General features: G+C 42.4%; 3 protein-coding genes and 1 long non-coding RNA gene across 10 annotated transcripts in view; all 4 read right to left on the minus strand.

Moving 5' to 3' along the window:
• Nucleotides 1-1314, minus strand: part of pde10a (phosphodiesterase 10A) — a 57898-nt gene extending 56584 nt beyond the window's left edge. Inside the window, exons 1-2 of one of the 5 annotated variants that reach the window (XM_076742619.1) lie at nt 371-1309; nt 89-268 (exon numbers count right to left, since the gene is read on the minus strand). In XM_076742619.1, the coding sequence (XP_076598734.1) occupies nt 89-158 (70 nt within the window). In that variant the 5' untranslated portion in view covers nt 159-268; nt 371-1309. Of the gene's footprint in view, nt 1-88 lie in introns of all 5 variants that reach the window. The other 4 variants (XM_076742621.1, XM_076742618.1, XM_076742620.1 and 1 more) reach the window with 4 other exon arrangements.
• A 5021-nt stretch (nt 1315-6335) lies between these two features.
• On the minus strand, nt 6336-9601 carry tbxtb (T-box transcription factor Tb). Of its 3 annotated transcripts, none has more exons than XM_076743517.1 (8): nt 9359-9601; nt 8981-9245; nt 8604-8738; nt 8328-8389; nt 8166-8227; nt 7877-8050; nt 7397-7529; nt 6336-6696 (listed from the first exon to the last, which is right to left on the minus strand). In XM_076743517.1, exons 1-8 carry the CDS (start codon nt 9556-9558, stop codon nt 6426-6428), a joined length of 1302 nt encoding a protein of 433 aa, XP_076599632.1. In that variant the 5' UTR covers nt 9559-9601; the 3' UTR covers nt 6336-6425. The 3 variants fall into 3 exon arrangements, with proteins under 3 accessions (XP_076599632.1, XP_076599631.1, XP_076599633.1); XM_076743516.1 differs by having other exon boundaries at nt 7877-8053; XM_076743518.1 differs by lacking the exon at nt 7877-8050.
• A 732-nt stretch (nt 9602-10333) lies between these two features.
• On the minus strand, nt 10334-11071 carry LOC143328059 (uncharacterized). Its single transcript, XR_013077783.1, has 3 exons — nt 10932-11071; nt 10717-10816; nt 10334-10632 (listed from the first exon to the last, which is right to left on the minus strand). It is a non-coding gene; the product is annotated as an uncharacterized LOC143328059 (long non-coding RNA).
• A 217-nt stretch (nt 11072-11288) lies between these two features.
• On the minus strand, nt 11289-22007 carry LOC143328304 (uncharacterized). The gene is made up of 10 exons (XM_076743376.1): nt 21784-22007; nt 19842-19949; nt 19424-19579; nt 17192-17272; nt 16922-17060; nt 16714-16825; nt 13992-14088; nt 11815-11886; nt 11607-11710; nt 11289-11415 (listed from the first exon to the last, which is right to left on the minus strand). Exons 1-10 carry the CDS (start codon nt 21910-21912, stop codon nt 11289-11291), a joined length of 1125 nt encoding a protein of 374 aa, XP_076599491.1. The 5' UTR covers nt 21913-22007.
• Nucleotides 22008-22523: the final 516 nt, after the last annotated feature.

The raw sequence follows: 22523 nt of genomic DNA on the forward strand, positions 1-22523 counted from the left end.
TCCATCAAACAGTCCCTGAAGATATCACACCCCTGCACTCTGGCAACAGCTCAACTTTCAGACTGTCATTTCTGACCGTGACACCTACCTTGGTCGCTGCATCCTGCAGGCGGTTCCTCAAAGTCCTGGTCATCAGGACTTTTCCGTTTCTTCGACATTTGCTGCTCCCTATCCGAGTGATGGATCTATCCACCGCTGAATCTGCTGATATATCTGCTGATAACGTGAGACACCCTCAACCGGCAGGGTACACAACGCATACAACAGTCTGCGGGAGGCGAGAAGAGAAATGCGAATAAATCTCAGTCCCATTCATTCAGATCCCCTCTCTGTATGTCCTCTTTCCAGCGTGCTGTGTGCGCAAAGTTACCATGTGGTGGCCAGCCGAGCATCTGGAGACGCAGTGAGGCATGGAGCCGGTCTCCTCACGATTCCCACCGTAATCGGACTAGATGTGTCTCCACGGACGGTCCGAGGCTTATTTTTCTTGACAGCTGAGAAATATTTGCATCTGAGTGATTTGTCGATCACGTGCGTCTCGGATTATGCTTGAACGCCGCTCAGATGAAAATTACGCACTCGAGGCAACTTGTTGATCCACACCTTAATGATAAAAGTGGTTTCCGTCCGTCCCGCTGTTTCTTTGAGAAGCCAGTTTAGATTTTCAATATTGTATGAGGTGTTTTACTTGAACGGTTCCCGGCGACGTCAGACTATAAGTCTAATCAGGCGTGGATGACGCACAACCGACCCAACGGGAACTCTTGAGTATCTTGAAGAGTATAGGCCAATGTAAACGGAGATTATCTGGACGTGATCTGCCCGTTAAAGTGCACAAAAGCATGCGTTCCTCTGGCAACGTGAGCTGCGCATTAAGTTGCTGGTAGAAAATGCTCTCCGGCAACATCTGTGACGGAGGAGAGGATTCCTCCCCGGCGTAAAATCTGAGACACTGTACTACAGAAGTAGCGTACGGGGAGTGCGCAGTACAGTACCTTCTCTTTTACTACAACATCAGTCCAGCGACGAGTAGAAAACACTCTATTTGTCTGTGACACTTCTTGCGCAAAACCTCCGAATCCAAGTGCCAGAGTGACATGAATCGAACAAACACGCATTGTGTTATGAGGACCAGTCTTGGAGGAATATCTTTGCTTTCACTTCAGTGTGCGGGAGCCACAGAGCAACTTGAGAATAAGCTTTGAATAAATGCAGCAGGAGAGTCGCCGTGTGGCGCGTACTACAGAGGAGGCAATGACGCCACCGGTCTGGCTTTTACAAATTGCTTGATGGTAGTTTTCCCCTCCGGTCGACTCAGCTCTGAATGCCAGAGAATAAGAAAAAAAAAATCAGCAGAGGAGTGAGCAGGCTTGGGGAGTTTTAAGAGATATCCAGTGAGATAAAGCTGCAGAAACCTCGTCAGATTATCACTGACTTCTGCTTTCACACATTCATTTTTCTCTCAGGAGAGTCACAGATGGGTGCCTGACACCAGTTGACACCCCCTCCACCCCCCCACCTCCTCTCTTCATTCTCTCATATGCTGATTTATTTATGGACACTCCCGGGTCAGGGGATCATATTCCATTTACTACATCTGGTTTAGATTTCCAGTGCACCACCTATACTGTTTCTCCAGAATGTGTCACTTGGATGTCAGGGCAAATAGCTTTGAAATTAAAAAGATGAGGAGGTTTTTTTGTGCGTCTATGCGCACATCCGCGGCGGGTTTCTTGCAAAGCGCTACAGTTGCATTCATGCCAGTGACGCTGGTATTTCGTGGTATTTTCTGAAGGCAAACACGCCTCTCTCTCTCTCTCTCTCTCTCTCTCTCTCTCTCTCTCTCTCTCTCTCTCTCCGCCCCCCCTCCCCATCCCTCATTCACTGCAGCTACTGACGTCAAGACATGCTTGCGTCAATGCTCCCTGCTTTGACAGAGAGCTTTTTTTCATTGGGATCATAATGGGATTATTAGGCTTAGAGAAATACCCTGCCTTCGTGGCTTTTTAGATTTTTTTCTTTTTGATAGACGTCCCATTATCTTTTCTTGCTTTTAAATATTATTCCTTCTAATAAGAAGAGGAGCTAAGACATATAATTGGCTCTTAGAGCACATCACAGGGACTGAATGACTGTATATCATTCCACAATATGACGATGATGCTTTTTCCTTCAAATTTTCTATTACATTTGTATTAGTTTACGACAGCAATGGCCATGAAGATCCTGCAGGAAAGGAGGAAAATAGGAAAATAGAGGAGGAAAATAGTACCTCGTTTGGTGTTATCACCAGACACATAATCCACCTTGTCTGCTGATTTATTTGATGGTGATACATATTTATTGTCTGTATACATAGTGAGAGACTCCAGGGTTGATAGTGAGACATCAGTGAGGCAGTCAGTTCTGTATTTGATTTAGCAGATTAGATGTCTGTTCCTTCCTGTCAGTCTGTTGCTGCTTGTACAAGTGGGAGGATGTCATGATGTCCTTACACACTGACCTTGATCTTCTGGGCTGAATGGGCTCTTGTGCTTGCTGACTTGCCTCACGTCACTTCAGCCATAATGCCGTTCTGTACACTTTCTCAGCTCAACTGTTCTGCACTCTGTGTCACTCTGTGCTAATATTCAAATTATGTAGTCTGCACGTACAATGTATGCTGAGTCTCCTCTTTAAGTAATTGTGTAAAAAAAAAAACTATACTGTACAGGCAGCTCAATTAGGTGTAAATTCAAACCAAATTGAAAGAAAAAGAGCAGACAAATTTTTCCTTGGAATTGAACAAAATCTGCCAAGCGATGACAAAAATCTGAAAATGACGGATCTTTCTTGGCAAGATGCAGAAACGTAAATGCTGCCAATTTTTTTAAAATAGCATTTTAAACAACAATGGTGACCAGCTGGGGCACCAAACAAAGCTTGGGTCATTGTCCTGAGCTTGAGGGCACTAATTTAATAGATGCTATGCTAATACCAAGCAGCAACCTCCTGCACTGAAAAATTGAGTTAAAAAAATGCAGTTCCTCAAGTGGCCACTTGAGGCTTGTGCCAAAAGGAAATAAATCCCCATAGACTCTCATATCAGAAAAACCTTGTCATGGAGACTACATCCATGTTTTATACTGTTTTATACAGTTTATGGTTAAGACTTCTTCCCTACAGCTCACCTCAGCTGAAGGAAGGAGGAAGGAGGTTACCTTGTATCATAGTGTGCTGCTAACAGTTTGGATTACCTGTAAACAACTTACCTGTTGCATCTCCAGTCGCTTGAGGCCATATAAGGTCCGCCATCAGAAACGCCATAAAGATGTACATGGATATCGTCTGCATGGGAGACAACACAGCAGTTTACAGAAAATCAGGACTTGTGCATAACGTACAAAAAATAACTTTGTGCATTTCATACTATAAATATAATTTAGTCAGAGATGCACACTTTGTGTACAGTCAAGTTGTCTACAGTCTCTATTTAAGTCTGTTAAATATGTGGTTATGTATGTGCATAGTTTATCTGTGTTTTAGCTTAGTCTTTTGTTGTTTTTTTTTCCAGGGAAGATTTCACTGAGAGTAAGCCTATCTTTTTCAGGAATGCCCTGATCACATTCACATTGTTATTCCTGGAAGCTCCTGACAAAGGCATATCGTTGTGAAACCACTTTACATTGAACTTTTTAAAATGTGTCAGAGGTTTCAGTTTAATAACTTAAGTAGACCATGAAAAACACATTGTAGTGTCTGAGGTCATTTTCATGTTATGCCAGTACAAACAAGACTTAATACATTTTTCTCCCCTAATTAACAAAATGCATGTCTGGGCTCGCACTATGACGAGATGGTGCTTAACAGCTCTGTGCAAACTGAAAGGGGGGTAGAACAAAGTGCAGTTCTGTAGTTTCAATATAGTAAATAGTTTTGCAAATTAAAACACTATTTATGCTTGACTAAAGGCTTCAAGTGATAGTACGTTTCATGCATTTTATTAACTTTATTTGAAATTCTATTTAAGATGACAGTGTTTCAAATACATTAAAGGTGTGTGGAAAGGATGTTTGAATTGCAGGGATGCATATATGATATAGTGTAAACAGAGCGGTCACAAAAATGTCAATTAGATTCGGGACAAGCAGATACTGAATGCATAATGTGTCAGGCAGGGCTCTGTCTTCCCCTTTTTTCCCTGTGTTTTCCCTGTTTCCTTGTCCCCTTGTGGTCTTGTCTGTCCTCCCTTGTCTGTCCAGGTCCGTGTTAAGTGGCTGCACCTGTTTCGGCAGCCCCTCCTACCCGCCTCCTCTCACACACCTGCATCTCATCACCTTCCAATCAACGGATGCATTTAACCCAGGCTCTTCTCTCCAGTATTCGTCAGATCGTCTGCTTACCTCCGTGGAGCGTCTCGCCCTGTGGATAGCCCTCAGCCCAGCCTCGGTTGTGAGAGGAGTTGGAGCTCAGATTCTTCAGAGCGTGTTTTTGCTCTCGCTTTGTGTTGCTCCCGTTTTTGTGGACTCCCTTAGTTGAACTGTACAGAGTGGTTTTTGTGCTCTCGCCTTTTGTTTTCCCGTTTTTGTGGACACCCTTAGTTAATAAACCCTTTTTGTTTCTACCTGCCTGTGCCCTGTGTGATCCCTGTAGCCTTCACTTTGAGTTCGCCTTCCTCTGGTCTCAGGGTGTTCGTACACCTAACATAATGTTTGTGAAAAGTGCTAAAAACATGTTTTATCCAACTGTGAAGATATTTACGTGCACAGAGAGCTTCAGACAGAATCTGACATACGTTGTGTCGCCAAAATCTTTTAGGAGAAAACTGCTTTCATGTCAAGGAAGTGTGAATGGAAACAGGGTGAGAGGGCCAAAGTTGACTGTTGATCTCTGGGGTTTCTCAGCCAGACATCCAAAGACAGTCTATACAGTTCCAGCAACCCTCCCCCATCGTCAGATGTACACGGATGTCATTTCTCACCCATGTGTGCAAAGTATTCCTTCCCTACTCTTCTCTCAGAGAGAGAGCAGGAGGAGGAGCTGAGTTACACTTTTAATACATATTAACATCATTTTAGCAGCATACTGAAATAGTAGTAGTCTATGTTGAAATGGGAAACAAAAACACTGAACAACGTGCTGTCTTTGGAAAATCATGTTCATTTTAGTTTAAAGTGTATTTTCTTATTATGAAGAGGAGTCATTTTGTGACTGAATGCCCCTTACAAAGAGAGACAAAACCATAGGCATAAGAAGGCAGGAACTGGGATATTGGGGTGAGTTTGAATACATTTTTAAGTGTGGGTTTTTAATATTTAGTCTGATTATTCAACAAATCAGGTGCTTTGGACTTAACACTCAGTGATTTCCGTGGAAACAATGGAAATCTTATCAAGAACTGCTAATGAGATTGTAATTAGACCACTGACCCAATTTTATATCCCAAGGAACCCATGAACACTCAAATCAAACTGTCCTTTATGTTGGTGGGGGCCTCCACTGGACCTGACTTTGTGAACCACTTGTACCGATAGTAATTACAAAAATGCCCACTGGAGCATAGTCCATAGCCAGACACTGTGTAGACGGAGGAAATAAATGGGCCAGAGATCTGGTTGTGTCCCATTTATCAATGAATTAAATCATGTGCGGAAGCTTCAACTACATAGAAAATGAAAAGGACACTGTGGCCAAGCTGGATGAATTTGGACAATTTAGACAATATAAAGAACAGTGTATTGTGCAATGAGCTACAGGAACTAAAGCATATTCAAGTTTTAAAGTCATGTAGACAGCCACAAAAACAGCCATTTGAGAGACATCAGCATGATGGGGGTTTTTTTTAATGATATAGAGTTATGTATCATCTGCATAGCAGAGTATTGACACGAGATCCCCTTTTTCATTTCATTTTAAAAATAATCATAATAACATAACATAATATTGCAAATGATCTTGAACAAAAAGCCTCATTCATCTATTTACATGGTGAACCTCAATTACTTTCTCATTTACACTATAAACAATGTTTTAATTCATTCAACATTTTTCAAACACGAAACAACTGCTGTGAATATCATCGAGTTATGCTTAATATAAGCATGTTAAAATGGATTTTGGTTTACAATCATCAAAACACATGTTTTTGCTGCAATGCTGAATAAAAACACTTGATGAACTTAAAGGAAAAATCAACCAACAATTGGTGTTTTTGTAGTGATAAATATCTTGACTTTTTTGGCAATTCATTGAAACCAAAGCACATTTTTAAAAGGTTAGTTAACTCAAAGTCTCCCTTGCTTTTTATTAGCGGTGAATGTAAAGAGAAATATTGGATTGTGAAGATTTGATTTAGGGTCAATTCTTCCTTTAAGTCATAGCTGATTAAACATCCTCAGAGGAGCATTTCATGGCCGTCTCTCCACAATCTTGCAGAGATGCTTCCATCAGAGGGATGGGGGTGTCACAGGAGTCCAGGCTGAAGGTAGCCGCCCATGTGGAGAGGTGTCATACTGAGCTGCATCATGCACCTCTGTGGCTGTGCCGCTGTCATACATGGGAGAGCCAGAAGAGGGCACTGTAACTGAGTGAGACAGGTTGGGGTAGTGGCTGCTGGACCCTCGAAGGTACTGGGAGCTCAGGCCGTTGTTCATCCCCCCATTCTGGGACACGGGAGTCAGTGGCGAGTTACTCACAGACCACAGGCTGGTGTACTGACTGCACAGAAACATGGATACAAGACATCTTTCTCATCTCTTCTTGGGATGTTTTAGAGGTGTTACTCTTGTAGAAGCTCAGGGCATTGAGATTGTGAGATATATTAACAAGACGCAGAGAATGTTGAGTCAATTTTAAATAAAGCAAAGTGAAAAAGACAAGATGGAAAACTGAATTAAAGTGAGAATGTACAGGTGGAGAATTAAGCAGAAATACACAAACATTCATTCAACAATGAGATGATTTATGCTCTATTAAGGACTGTGAAGTTAACGGTAGAAAAAATGAACTTTTGGGATGATGTATTTTTTCAGAATTTTCCTAAATCAATTCCTCCTACTCCTTTAGCCTCAGAGATTCAGTACATAGTTAATATTTTGTTCTCATACTGAAGTTCTTTTCACACAAAGAGTACTGAAAGGTGAGCCAAGTATCCATAAAATTTAAGCAGAAATAGATTTCTTACTCAACTCTGCTTAGAAAAGTATATGTATGCATGTATGTATAGCTCCGCCCCAACCAACATCTGATATTCAACCACGCTTTATTTAATCTTTTGGATCATATGTTTGTATGTCTTTTCTTTTCTAACCATATCTACAGCTTGTGTGTTTAATTTATTCATTTTCTCTGTCTGGATGATCTTCTTTGGTTGTGGGTTGTACTGTTAACAAGCTGAGTTTAGAGGAAGGATACAAACCTTGAGTTGGTACCAGAGGTGGAATTGTGGGTCATGGGCATCATGCTGGAGTGTGTTGGCATCTGTAGACTGGACCAGTTATCGTGGCTTGAGAGCATCGACAGACAGCCTGACGAGTTTTCGGAGTAACTGACTATGACATAAACAAAGGCGCTGGGGTTTAGTCAGTACAAAGTTTAAAATATTCGTGAAAAATCAAATTATGTATCACTATCATCAGTTTTTGTCTCGGTATGATTCAGGACTTCCTATCCCTCTGATATCAGTATGACAGTTAAAGGTGTGAATATTCCCCCCATGCATTCCTTGTCTGAAGCCCAACCATTTACAGCTCTGTGGCTCCACTCACACAAAAGCCAGAGGAATGCAAAACATTCAGCTCACAGCAACACTTGTTTGAGTTTCTTGTTAATAGCAGGGGAGGAAACGGTGTCATTCCTGGATGTATGAAGGTAAAAAGTGGAGGAGGAGGACACTCACTGGGCGAGTTGGTCCGATGGGTGTAGGGACTGGTGTAGGGGGCAGAGCGATGGTTCCTCAGGGTGGAGTAGCGCTCACAGCCATGGGATGGTGAAAGGGAGAGGGGACCCCCAAACTGGCTGTGAGGGCTGGCAGGAGGGCAGAGTGAGCCTGTGGCTGGAATAAACCAACCGCCTACTGGCTCCATAGAGGAGAGGGGACATGATGAAACCATATGAGCACCATATAGCTCACAAAATGTGAGATGAAATCAGATGAATACAGAAAAAAAAATTAATGTAATACTTACATTGAGAGTAAGTTGACTGCTGGTTTTCATTGGCATCATCTCTTATGTCTTTGGTATCACTTCTGAAAAAATGAAATAATTTCTGAAATATTTGACATAATGTTAAACTAATATTTCACATGCCACTAAAATACTGTAAGTGAAAACAAGGTGTATTCCTACCTCTCCTTTGCATCTAGAAAGGCCTTCGCGAAAGGGTTGTACTTTATTTTAAGAGCAGTTACCTAAAATCCGAATAAAACCAACAAAAAAATCATTAGGAATGTGGTTTGCCACCAATAAAAATCAGAAGAGATAAACTAAGCGCTGTGCGTAAATTCTGTGCGTAAATTGCGCACACGTACTAGACATACCAAAAACATTATTGTAACGTATTGTTATATTCAGTAATATCCGGTTATTACATGATTTTCATTTTAAAAATATGTAATTGCCAACCTCTTCGTTTTGGTATGCTGTTACTGCAATGAATTGCGTCTCTGGGAAAGAGTGGCTGGTGATCATCCTCCTCGGGCCTCCAACCCGCACTATATGGATGCGCGGCTCGTACTTGTGTAAAGAATTTAACATTATCTGAAAAACAGCACATCAATACGACAATGGTCATTTCATGTCCCCGAGTTATGTTATTCACGTGTTTTTCATTTTGAAATGAAAGTATGGAAAAATAAATAAATAAATAAAAACATACATACATACATACATACATACATACATACATACATACATACATACATACATAATCACGTAAGTGACTGAACTGTTTTTATCTCGACAAACCAAAGAAAGCACAATATCGAACATCTTCTGCTTACCTGACCTCCTCCGTTCAGCTTATTGGTGAGTTTGACCTTACTAAAGGAGACGGGAGCTTTCATCCAGTGCGCCCCAAAATTTGGAGAGTCCGGATGGATGTACACGCAGCTGGGAGTTTGAGGCTCAGGTTTGCCTCCGGGGACCCATTCCCCGTTCACGTATTTCCACCTGTGGTTGTCCGCAGATACGAAGTCCAGCAGAAAGGAGTACATGGCGTTCGGGTCCAAACCTGACACATTCACTTTCAACACCGGAAACATACGCCTTGATAAAAAGAAGGAACAAAAATAATTGTATCAAAATTTGAAAGTGCTGTAATCTATCTATCTATCTATCTATCTATCTATCTATCTATCTATCTAAATGCGCAAACTCACCTTCCATTCTTTGTAACTATCATTTCATTTATAAGATCCTTAAATTTTTGCCAAAGCTCGTTCTCATCCAGAGACACTTTGAGTTCTTTCTCCGTGGGGTCGCCCTTCTCGCTGCCGGCCTGCAGCTCACTCTCCACCGCACTGAGGAGGTGGTCCACCCGGTACTGACTGGCCTTCCCGGGACACTCGCCTGTGGCCATCCTGTCCAAAAGCTCCAGGGCTGAACCGTAGTAATAACAGCTCTATTTTGGTGCTTTTGCTGCTCCTTCGCTTTCCTCTTCTTGTGTCTCCACAAAGACAGGCAGTTGTCTCAGGACGTCATGAACTGCTCTCAAATATATAGACATGAAGAGAAGCTCCATCTCGGGATGGGTGTTTGGAGCAGAGATGGTTGGCTCATCTCCTCTTTGATCTTTGCGGGCTGGTCACCCATTGGCTGGGAGCGGCCATATCATTGAGGTCCACAGGATGACAGCGTTTTGAATAAAGCAGTTTAACCTAGTTTATTACATCAACCTGTAAATACTGACACCTAGATCAAAGCTACACCTGCAGAAACCAAAGGAGGCTGGGCTTGGTTGGTCCTCTGCTTCAGGAGGCTCACATTTTCCTGCAGATTTTCCTCTGGTTTCTTGAAGTTTTTATGAGAAGTATCACCCATTTTTAGGATCAAAAACTTTCCAAACATGCTTTAAATGCTGATACTTTTTTTTTTTTTTTTTCTTTTTTGGACTGGGACAAATTTGGTAAGTCAGTTGTGTAGGTTTAAGAGTTTTTCAAGAAATCTTCACTCCTGTGTTAGTGGGTTAACACTGTGCCAATTAAGGGAATTAATTAAATCGATGACAACAAACAGAAAATTACACTGAAATGCAATAACCACATCCTTTATGTTATCAAACTTTAACAGCTATTGAAGAATCACTTGGAAGAACACACTGCTGGCAGTAATTCTTCTTCATCATCACAAATCAGTTCTTATCACAGTTTATTGTTATTATAGCATAACCCTTATTTCAGAAAACCTAAACATGTATAAGGACTTTCTATAACTAAAATAAACAATTGACAATAAAATCACTGAATAATTACTAAAATATAATATAATGGTGACCTGTAGAATGAGTATAAAAATATAAAAGCTGTTAATCAGAGTGACATGGACATGGATGAAACACATGGTCGTAATATAAAGAGATGCTATGGTGGTGACGTCTTCAGTGATCTGTGTTTTCTGTGTAGTTTCTCCACAGTTTAAAGCCACGGTCAATTATCTGAAGACAAAACAGAAAATTATAAAATAATAAAAAAGAGTCCAATCTTTACAAAAATCAAACACATCTGAGAAATAATCTGACCTCTATGTGCTTTTGTTGACACACATCCTCAATGGATAAGGGTTCAGGTGTTTTATGGCAGCACACTGTGTCCCAATCCAGAGTCTCAAAGCATCGTCGGCTGCCAAGAAAACAGCCACACGCGCACAATGGCAAGTGACAATCAGACTTTTGCCTCCAACAAACAGTAAATGAAATAAAAAGACGATGAGTCATGTCTGTGTGCTTTCACTCACCTGGCTGAGGTCATTCTGCTCAGCTGGTGGGGACATGACGGTCGGCCATTCTGGACACTTCTTGGCTGTTTCGGACAGCAGAGAGGTGCCTGGTTGATTTGGCTGGCTGTCACTTGCTTGGAGTCAATGACTGGAAACAGCTTTGAAAGAGCAAGAACGGGAAAAAATCCCTGATAAGCTGATAATTCAGTTGGTGAAACATGATGGATGTGAAATGATTTCCATCCTAACATGTCGTGCAGCGGTGTCAGGCTCACAAATAACCACTGTATGCTGGTAATTTCATTCGGTGCGACCTGTTGCCATGGTGGCCTCCAAAGAAAAAAACAAACGTTAAAGGCAGATAGTGTGTGACAGCTACGTGTTAGCTTCCATAGAGCTCTGCGGTGTTGTGTTGTGTTGTGGCTGGTTTGTGTTACTAACCAAGTCGTGGTCGCCTCGCTCCTCCTGCCAGCACACTGAGTCTGACTCCCTGTCCAGCAGTCTGGACCGGAGTTCACAGCAAGCAGAGAAAAACAAACCTCACTCAGTTTGAAGAGCAGTTGAAAGACTACATCAATGTGCTTCTGATCTCCTGTCTCCTCATTGGTACTAAAAAGAGAGTCTGAGCTTAAAGAAAAAGGTTAAATTATCCATGTGAGTGGACCATTTCTGTTTGTTTTGTGATTTACTAACCTTTGCGAGAAAGCCACGTTGGCTAAACAAAGATCATGCATTTGTTTCAGCCGGCTCAAGTAAACCTCTGCTTTTCTACTCTTCTCGGGAAGCTCAGGGATAATCTGGTATGAGGAAAAAGCAGCAAACATGAGCATCTCCCTCTGTTGCTCCATGCTGGGCTACCACACGCCATGACCAAAAGAGCCAACAGTGATGGCTGACCCACCAAATCAGGCATCTTGCTCTGGAAGTTCCTCATAAAGTTGGGCTGCAGGGTTGCAAATGTGGTCGCTTTCATCTGTGGGTGACACATATTACATTCGTCTTTCATTTCCTTGTTCATCAATCATCTTGTAATTTAAAAAGAAACACCCCCTTGTATGCAAGCTGAGCTAACCATGAAGTAAAAGCCAAAGGTGTCACAGCCAGCGTCATTTCCCACAGTCTCAGTGTCCCATTTGGCGCCTCTCTCTCCTCCTCCAACACCCCACCCAGCGTTAAGTGTCACACTAGCCCACTTCCTGATGTGGGACTGCAGCTCTGTGACTTAATGTTATTGATCTCTATGGCACTATATACTGAAGATCCCCCAGGCCGTTCTCCTGATCGTCATGCAGGTGCAACTGAAATAAACCTCAGAGAGTCTGTATTCACTTTGCTTTGCTCCTATTTAAAGCTTAAAGGACCAAGACAGACTTTTTGCATGTTTTAACCCATTTACTACAAATCAGGCCACCGCTGGTTTCCATTTGACCCAACAGAGCATGAAGAATTACTTTATGAGACACAAACTAGCCAAAGTTAGGATGTTATTGTCAACATCTGCTTTAATTGCACTCATAATCCAGCATTATTGCATAATCATGTACTTTATGATATTAGACTGACTCTAAAATCTAAATTTCTATTCAACAACAAAGTACCTAACAGGTGCATATATGATGTTCATTTTGATTTAATGCCTACGACAAACTCAAAGTCTCTACTTGTTGTTTTTCATATTGAAGTCCATGGAAGTCACGTTGAAGCTCTTTAACTGTCCTGTAAGTCATTCTCATGAACGTGTCACAGCAATACAGTTGATAAAATAATTGAAAACATGACAATATAATATTATCCGCACTTATTGGAATGATATCACAAGTGCTTTGGTCGTCTCCTGACTTCACCACCGTTCCCACACATTTGTACTATAGGTGCCTCCCAAACACTCAAAGCTGAACCCTGCACTGACAGCCCAGGATGCCAGCAGGGATGACAGGCCTCTCCGGCGGCGGAGGATTGGCGATGTCAGTACAGAGTTACAGTGAGTAATGCTCCTGCATGCCTGCTGGCTTCGACCAGCCTCGTCTGAGCACTGTTTGCCTTCCCCTGCGCTCCCTCCACAGAGGCTCATCCTCTGTTTGCTCAGGCCCATTTTGACACAGAGGTGAGAGAAGAATGAGTCCTGCGTGCCTGTTCGTATATGCTCACCTCAGCACCTGAGCAAAACCTCAACTCCAACATTGTCACGTTACCACTTTCTCGCCTGACCGCTGATATCACTGTAAAGATCTGAAACACTCTCCATTCCTTTATCACTTCTTCATATTCTTTTTCTGCCGTCTTTAAGTCCAAGCTGCAACTATATTCTGATGTGTTATCTAAACATTCAAAAGAACTGTTCTATATCAATTAGATGTTAATGGTCAGGTGAGAGGACGGATGCCATTCTTCTATCAGTCCATTAAATGTGCCATAGCCAGAAGCCGGTTAGCTTAGCTTAGCATAAAGACTGGAAACAAGGAGGCAAAGGTAGCCTTGCTCCTTATGAAGGTAACAACATAGGTGCACCAGCACCTCTAAAACTCTCACATTAACATGCTACATCACATAGTGTGAAAAGAACAATTTGTGACTTTAGAGGAGTTTATGTGCTGCGTGATTTCTCGTCTGGGAGGGGTGACTTTCTGTCACTGGAGCTGCTGCACAGCCAGACTCCCCGCAACACTTTGATTTTTGAATGTATTAAATGAGCAACTTGTGATGTGTTAGTTAGTGAGCTTCAGAGATGGTGGTAGGTGTTACCTTTGGACATTAACAATGATAGGGAACTACTCTCAGCAAGAAAGCAAATAAACATATTTCACAAAATGCCAAACTATTCCTCTAACAGTATAAGTGTATTATGTTATTCGCACATGGTGGGAGAAAGTTGAGGAACTGAAAGGAAAGCTGAGCTTGACACAAAGAGGATGAGAAAACATTATTAAACTAATACATCTTGCTGCTGAGTGTATTCTATCGGTGTGGCTTTGTGCGTGCTGGTTTGAGGAGGCAGTTGGGGTATCGCTGCTCCAGGTGTGTTTGCCTCTCACTGCCCTTGTTAAGTGGGATTACTGCCCCTGTGGCTTTGACACTAACCTTGCGAGACATTTGCTCAAATTCATCCTTCTCCTGGCTGCCACCGACAGTCAGCTCCTGCAGTCTCTCCGCTGAACCACACGCTTGCTCTAATAACCTACACACACACACATGCATATAAAAAAAGTACGTTTATCAGCAAGAAGAACATAAGGCCATCCACAGGAAATCATACTTTAATGGATAATGATTGAAGAACACGTGTAAAAACATCTCTATCGTCTGGTCAGCTTGCTTGCTGCTGTGATGTGTGACTTGCACACAAAATGTCGGGTTGTTACTATATTGCTAATGGTGTGCTACTTCTCAAGAGTAGACATAGTGTGGTGCAGCTCACACCCAATAACACTGCGCACTCGGGTGACAACACACTTTGTCTGCTGAGTGCAAACTGGCTGCAGGGAGGACTCCCGAGCAAGGCAGCGTTTACTCACAGGACAGTGCAGCAGGTAACAGACCTATACAAACCCCCACGAGCTGCACGGAATGCAGGTGGAGGAATGAGGATGTGGACCTGTGCGCTCATATACTGTATGTGCTATATTAGTGCTGACACGTTGACGGGCGACACTGTAGAAGCTTGATTCTGAAGAACTGGATCCTAAAAAATAGAAGGCAACTAGATCAGCCCGGTCTTATGTACGTTTTCCACTCACTGAAATCAATTTGAAGTAATAGACATGGTATGTTCTGGTCAATCTAATTTTGCAGACCTGTAATGCATACTTGTGAAATTCTGCATGCTGAAGAGACCATGACCAGATGGCCACAAAGATAGGAAATTACTGCCTCAACTGTCCAATAAATCATAGCAGCTAATAATCAAAATATAAATAGCCACAAACCAGGACAGATTGGATGAATTGGCTCATAACTTAAAAGCATAAGCGGGGACTTTGCCGACTCCATATTTTGGCTTCAGCTCTAATTGCTTTTATTTTGGGTATTTCTTATGGATGTGGGGAATGTGCCTATGGCACAGCCGGGTTGGGGGTGCAGGAGGGCTGCTGTCTCGCCATGTTTGTCTGTGGAGTGGTGAGATTTCACACTGGTACAGGACTTGTCAGCGCAAGCCTTCACCCGCCTTCTGACCAAGCTCCTACAGTCCCCGAGCCAATGTGCTGCTTCATGGTGGCAGCCTCGTGCTAACATCATACATGCTCCTTCTAAAGAGAGTTCAGCTCTAATTAACAACAAGGCTGACAGTGGCCAACACTCTTCTGTTATACATTCACAACATGTGAACACAAAGGACACGGAGGGTGATGTGAGCAGGTGCAAGAAAGTGGATCTGAACAACATGCCTTGGAGATTATTGTTTTAGAGTGAAGGAACCGTGGTTTAGAGTCATTTTAGGACATTTGTATTTGAAGATCAGATTTAAACCTTAAGTTAATTGGCAGTTATGTTTTATGATCTGAAGAGACAATGGCAGAAAACCCTCACAATTAGAGAAAAAGAGAAGCTTTTAAGAGGTTTCTCATGCAGAATATACTTCAGTGCTTTCAAGGCTAGACTTTCTGATCATTACCACTTACAAGATCTTCAACTAGAAAAGGCTAAATTATCTGAAGAGACTTTGCATGTAGTGAAACAGCTGAAGTTGAAAGACGCTGAAAAAGCAGTTAAAATGAATATGCTGAAAGGAGCTGAAGTGTCCGTTTAAGTGTAAGTGCTAAGTGAAGGTGAAGTGCCAGTTGAAGTGAAAGTGCTGAAAGAGGCAGAAATGTCAATAGGTGAAAAACTGAATGGGGAAGTGGAGTCAAGAACAACGTCAGTGGCACTTGAAGTGGAGAAACTGAAAAGCAATATCAATGTGTCAGCTGAAGTGTAAGCAAACCTTCAATAAAGTTTCTTAAAAATAATGCATATGCAGTCAGGATGAGGATAATACTTGTGCACATAGTGATAAGTGGAACCACAATACAACTCAAAGTCTAACAGGCTCTCAGATGAGCTCTGCCACTTTATGGTAAACAGAGCGCTGTTTGCGTGGCAGCCCATAAAGCTTTAAATGAGAAGAAACTCTGCAAACAGTTCAACATCTGCTCCCAGTGCTGGCATGAAGTGACACCACCGGCCCAATTGCTATATCTCTTTTGTAGCAGACATAATTATGACATTTGTCCCGGGTGATGTTTGTCAGAGTCAAAGCGGCCGTCTGAGGAGGTGAGTTTCCACAACAGGCGGGTCAGAGTGTGTTTGGTCATCTCACTTCTACGTGAGTAATCAGCTCTCTCCTCCAGGAGGGTCCATGCTAAACAAGTCTCCAGCGGAGTCGGTGTTTGTTCTTAAAGGCAGAGCAAACACAGATCCAGAGTGCTCACAGTTTTAGACCAGAGGCCTCTGCAGCTGAGTACCACCTCTCTGCTCCCCCACCACCAACACCAACTGTAGCTCTGACACATAAACTCAGACAGGAAGGTCCTCAGATATACAGAATATGCTGTCAGTCTTAAATGCATTTGACAAACGTTTTGGTGCCAGATGAACATTTTATGCTGCTCTATGCTTTTGTTACCTCACCTCTTTCCAGTCTTTATGTTAAGCTAACCTACATCTGGCTGTGTAGACTAAAAAGACAAATATGAGAGTGACATCTATCTTCTCATCTGACTTTCAGCAATAAAGTTGGATGTTGCAGGTTTTCCACTGCAAAACAAGACAGAGTGGTTGAGAAAATCTAAAACAAAGTCAGACTTGTTACAGTGTAGGTGTTGACCTGGAGCGGGAAATGTGGTCCTCATGTCCTCTGTGTCGAGCAGTGCAGGGATGTTTTTCTGCCATCTGGTACTGAGCCATCAAATCAGCTGTAGATCTGCTGCTTTCCAGCACTGTTAACGTCACACCAACACACATACAAAATCAAATCTACTGTTTTTTCGTAATAGATGTAAAAAGAAGGTTTTTATATCAAGCTGTAACTCAACTGCTTTTCCTGATGTCCTCCAGACTTTTATGCAGCTGTGATGGGTGGTGGCGGTATTTGATGCACCTATGGAAGTCCTCTAAGTCGTGGTGGGTTTTCAGGTGTCCACACTGAGCTAACTGCCTCTGGAGGTCAAAGATCTCAGAAAAGAGATAAAGTGACTCTTTGATGAATGTGATAGTGATGGATGACACATAAGTCAATGATGGCACAGATTAAAGTCAGGTGTTCTTTGGTGCAATCATACTTTTGGTGCTGAGACAAAACCTACCAGGTAATAGCTGGATTTGGGGAGGGACTTCAGGTATGAGTCATCGTGCTGCAGCTTAGAGAAGGCCAACTTCTTTTGTTTCTAAGAAAAGAAGAAAAGAGGCAGACAGACAGAGAGACAGACAGAGACAGAGAGCTGTGGGAATAGGGAGTTTAAGTGAGCCTTCCTTGTTTCAGGGGCTGGGAAACAGAGCACACACAACAAATGAGAAGTAAACACGCAGCCACAGGAAGCCATTAACTGCAGCAAGGACCAATTAGGCCCCAGCAGGTGTTCTTGCCTTTGCCTGCTTTGGTCCTGCCTCACCTCTGTCTCTGTGACGGAGCTTCTCGATCTGAGCTGAGGAAACAACGGGTAGTTTCATTTGCTCAGCAATTTGAAGCAAAGGATTCCTACTGGAGGGCCTCTAAAGTCCTTTATTGTCCTCTCTTTGTCCCCCCCACCAAGTGCAAGTCATTAGAGACGACAATTACATCCTCCTGAAGAAGCTCAGCTTTTACAGGAGGGGGAGATAAGACAGAATCTCTCTCATGGTACACCCCCTCTATGCCGGCGCTCTCTAAAGCTTATTGGTCTTTTCACACCCCGTCAGAACAGAGACGAGACAGTCAAAATCAAAGTCAATCACAGCAGCTATAAGGAGGAGTAGAAACAGCAACAGTAAATTGAAAAAACAAAAAAGTGAAAGAATGTATGGAAGAAAAAAGGCCATAAAAGCTGAGCTGATCACTAAACACTGATGATATGTAAATACCACTGAATCCATAGCATTGACTTATTTTACTTTGAAAATCTGTCTGTCTGAAATCTGTCTGAATGATGTTAGTGTTGTGTTCACAGCTTGTTTCTGTTGCCCCCAAATGGCCATTAGTTGGTAATTTCTGGATCTTAAACTCAAAGCAGGTTTAACAGTCAGAGTGCTCAAATTGGATTAGAGATATTAAGACACCAAAATTCATGATAAAAAATTTTAACATCTGGGTTGCCATGGATAATCAGTCAAACCTGAATGAACCTATCAGACCTCTGTCCTATCAGGTTCTGTTATGCTGGTCACATGATTAAAGAGAGACGTAAAAGTTTCAAAAAATCAAGTTTGTGAAACTGCAAAACTTGAAATGACACAGAAAATTTCTAGGAGAAGAATTCAAACCTTGTAAATTCAGATAGCTGGTTTTCAAAATAAAATGTTTCAATGCAATGAAGTCAGTAATTTTTAAGTTTCAACATTAATTATTCAGCAGTGATTCAATTTCACAATTAGGTATTCTGTTGTAAGATTATAGGTAATAAAATTCAATCTATCACAGCCTTCGTTGGCTTCCATTGAATGAAACGAGGTACAAAACTCTTAGATTAACTGCTTCCATTAACGTCACATATTATTTGTTTCATGTGCAGTGTGTCAACATTTGACTAAAGCAGACTGATACAGTAGTTGCTACTGGAGTCACAGTGTTAGTCTGCTGTCTACTGTGCAGGATTCAGTTGTTAACTGCAGTTCTTCATTGTTTTGATGATACGCATGAGTGAAGGTGTCACAGTTTGATTTGCAGGGTTGTGTATTTGAGGCCAGATAAAGTGTAGTGCAGTGGGAGGCAAATAGTGGCCAGTGGGCCAAATCTGGCCCTCAGGCGAAATACTGTTGAAAGATGAAGTTTTAACATTCATAGTTTTCCATATGTGTATTAACATCAGCTCCTGAAAGTCTGTTAGCCCCCACTTACTAATGGGAAAAAATATATATATATATATCTCCAAAGATCAAGTCCTGGAATAAATAATTTCAGAAAACAGCTGCAATAAAAACAGTTGAAGAAGACAGGATGAAAGTAACTGCTGACTCCTGGTGTAGTGTGCGTCAGAGAGAAAAACAGGCAGCAGTGTCAGACTGGATAACCAACTAGGCCCATGCCCATGAAGCCCCCCAGCCCCGCAGGAGCCTCCAAAACCCCAAATTTATTTCATGTCAGATTGTCTTGGGTATTTTGTTGAGTGCAAATTGCTAATAATAAATAACCTAAAACCTAAGGCAGACTCTTGCTCCTGTAGAGATGTAAATGTGTGACAACATTCTGCAGGCAACTGATGGAGGAAATTACCTGGAAAGGAGCTCAAATATACTGATATCATATAAGAAAAGAATATAATCTGCAATGAATAATATTATCACAATGAAAAAGTTCTTATCTTTCATCTGAAGGCTGACGTGGTGAGGATTTGATGATTTACCTGCTTAGTTTCACTCTCTGACTTCGCTCTGGCTCTCTCATTTCTCTGCTGTAGCTGTAACCTTTGTGAGTGGACCTTCTCTCTGAGCAGGGCAAGGTAGCGGCGACAGAGAGCATCTCGCAGATGGTGCATGTTCCTGTACACCTCTAGATGGCGCTGGAGGATAAGCATAGAAAATGAGGAACACCAACTGAAGGCGAAGTGAGCTGAGAGGAAGCGCCACCAGAGTGGAGGCAGAGAGCAGTGTTACAGTACTGGAGGTGATCAAAGTATTGATCACTGATCAGAGAACAGTCGATTTTTCTTCCCACACTGTTTTCTAAATGCAGTATTGTGCTTTCTTTGCTGATGAGTTGGAGCAGAATATGTCTTAGTGATTGTCTAAGTGTCTCATATCATTGGAACGGTGTGTATCAACCTGCTCCAGCTGAGCCCGACTTCGGGCCTTGGCCTCTTGGTCTGGGTCAGGACTGCTGTCTTGTGTTTCCTTCCTCCTGCAGGGCTTTGCTTTGACTTCATCCCCTGCCTATGAACAGCAAAAACCCAATTTAGATGCTGTGGGAGTGAATCAGTCAGCTTGCCTGAAGATTAAAAAAAGAATGCATTTTTGGTAATCCCTCTCGTCTGCCAAGAGCAACCTCCCACACAACAGCCTGACATTGTGTTCTTGCAATGCCCAGCTAAGAAAAAAAAAAAAGATATGCAGGAGGAATATGCCCACCTCCACTCCTACAAAGCCCTCACCTTAATCCCTGATCTGCAGCATGCCTTTAGAAAACAATCTTTACGGCTATGAACTACCCTAAGCTTATCATTGGGCTGCAGTGTCCTTTTCTTTAAATCTTGATGAAGAATGATACACAACAGATGCCACAGGGGGACGTGTCAGTGACAGATTTCAACTGCCACGTCTTGAGGCGGATGTTGACTTGTCCCAGCAAACACTATGAAGACTATAAAGAGCAAATATAGGATGAAGAGGAGTGCAAAATGTGGGGGACGCCAGCAAGAATAAATAGAAAGCAAGGCTAATGGGAGTAACATTATATATGCCAAAGCACATTAAAAACATGGAGCTAGCCTCTATAGCCCTCAAATGAAGAATAAAAGATGCCCCAGTGTTTGTGGGAGGACTGTTCTCTCTGATCTAAGTCTTCTCTCTGAGGCCACCCTACGTCAGGGAAATGCCTGGTTCTTAACAGGCTGCCAGTGACTGACCACATTACTAAAAGTTTATGGGCTGAGTCCGTTCAGGAAGTGTCTGCTTTGTCTTTTCTCACAAAAGCTGCTGGAAACACAGGATTTATCAGTTCCGTTGCCACAGTGACCGTGTCACAGCAGAGCAGAGGGACCTGCAGCTCTTCGCTCTCGCTGCTGTGTGCAAAGTGTCAGTGATGGGGCGAAAGGCAGCGTCCATCTGCGCTGCCTGCCACCATAAATCAGTGGAGGATAATGCAGCCTGTCCTGCTGTACCACGTCACTCTGCTAGACAGTGATCACGATACTGTGGTGAGGTGGACCGAAGCCTGCGGCCGTTTCGTTTTATTTTTAACTGCTGATCCAAAACGAGAGGCGAAGACGGGGCTGGCTGATCTGAGACGTTGCAGACAAAAATAGAAAACTAAAGATGTTAGATGCTGCAGGTGTAGACAGAAACAGTTTGTGGCAGAGGATGGAAAGAGAGACCCACTGCCTGGGGTGGAGTTAACGACTCCGAATGAGAAAGACCTTGAAGGGCAGTTTGGAGAAAGTGTTTCCACTTGTAACCAAGCCGACCGCCTCAACTGTTGCCAGCTCCAGCTTCTTTAAATTCTACTTTTTCCCTGTTGAATACAAGTATTTGAGCTGTTTCAGACATAATAATGCAGTCCTCACCCCCAGGACAGACACAGGCATGAATAGCTCGGCCTCAGGCCTCAATCAGACAGCAATGAATACCAGAGAGAGGCACATAAACAAGGCCACAATTGAAATGACACAATAGAGGAGGATTACACAACTTTGGGTTACAGAGCCAGCAGATAATATCATCACAGGGGCCATGGCGAACTGAACGGGTCTTGGTACACACTGTACTAGTTCAGCCATGATCTCAGTCTGCAACATGCCACAATAACACCACTTTGTGACACTGAAAGGGAACATCTATTCTGGACAAGACGCTTTATTTCAGCAGCTTGTTTGTTTACACACATGACATAAACAAGAACTCTCTAATGTCATGTACTGTGGGACAATAAAAACATGCACTGTAGGGCACATTTGTTCATCCACTCCTAAATAAAATGGAATTCAGCACAATAACAGCAGAATTCAGATATGGAACGCTGCTGTGCTGGTGAGTGCGTTATTTAAAATACCTTCCTGACTGCAACAGGTAATGAGAGTGGATCCGAAATAGAGGGCAGAGTGATGGACTGATGAACGTCTTTGCTCTCAGATCTCATGTCAAATCCACTAGTGAGGAAACCTTTAGAGAAAACAGGCATGGGTCACTGAAAACAACAGTAATGTAGGAATCCACACTGCTGATGTGGACACAATGCTATGGCACGATAAAGTTATCTGAGGATATACGTAGAAGTCATCTCATCAGAAATATCTTACCAGTTGTTGGTGTGGGAGCTTTTCAAGCACGCCGTGATGTCTTAAATGTTTTACACTTGTCTGTCTAACTTTAGAGCGCCACAGTCTGAGTAAAACTCTGGTTACCAAGCTACCGAGAACAATGGAGTTCAACCGGTCACACTGTACACACAAATACATACAGTTTGAAAGCGTCTGTGACCCTGCGTGAAGATTTAATTTGTGTCTGAGGCTTTCATTTTCCTTTAAAGTCTCCCATGAATATCACAGTGATCAGTACAATAACATGAAGGCGACTGAAGTGAATCAGCAAAGAAGCCAAAAGAGTTTTTATGGCTTCATTTCCTTTTCTTGCTGTTGTTTGCCTTATTTGTTTTGCTGAAAACATTCATATGCTGATTTGTTTAAGTCCCTGACCAGTTCTCTCACCCTAAGCAGTAGTTCATTACCACTTATATAATAAAACCATGGCTCACCACATGAGTATGGGAATGTCAAGACTAAGCTCCTCAGA

This window comes from Chaetodon auriga, chromosome 11 (genome assembly GCF_051107435.1).
Source record: "Chaetodon auriga isolate fChaAug3 chromosome 11, fChaAug3.hap1, whole genome shotgun sequence".
NCBI lineage: Eukaryota > Metazoa > Chordata > Actinopteri > Chaetodontiformes > Chaetodontidae > Chaetodon > Chaetodon auriga.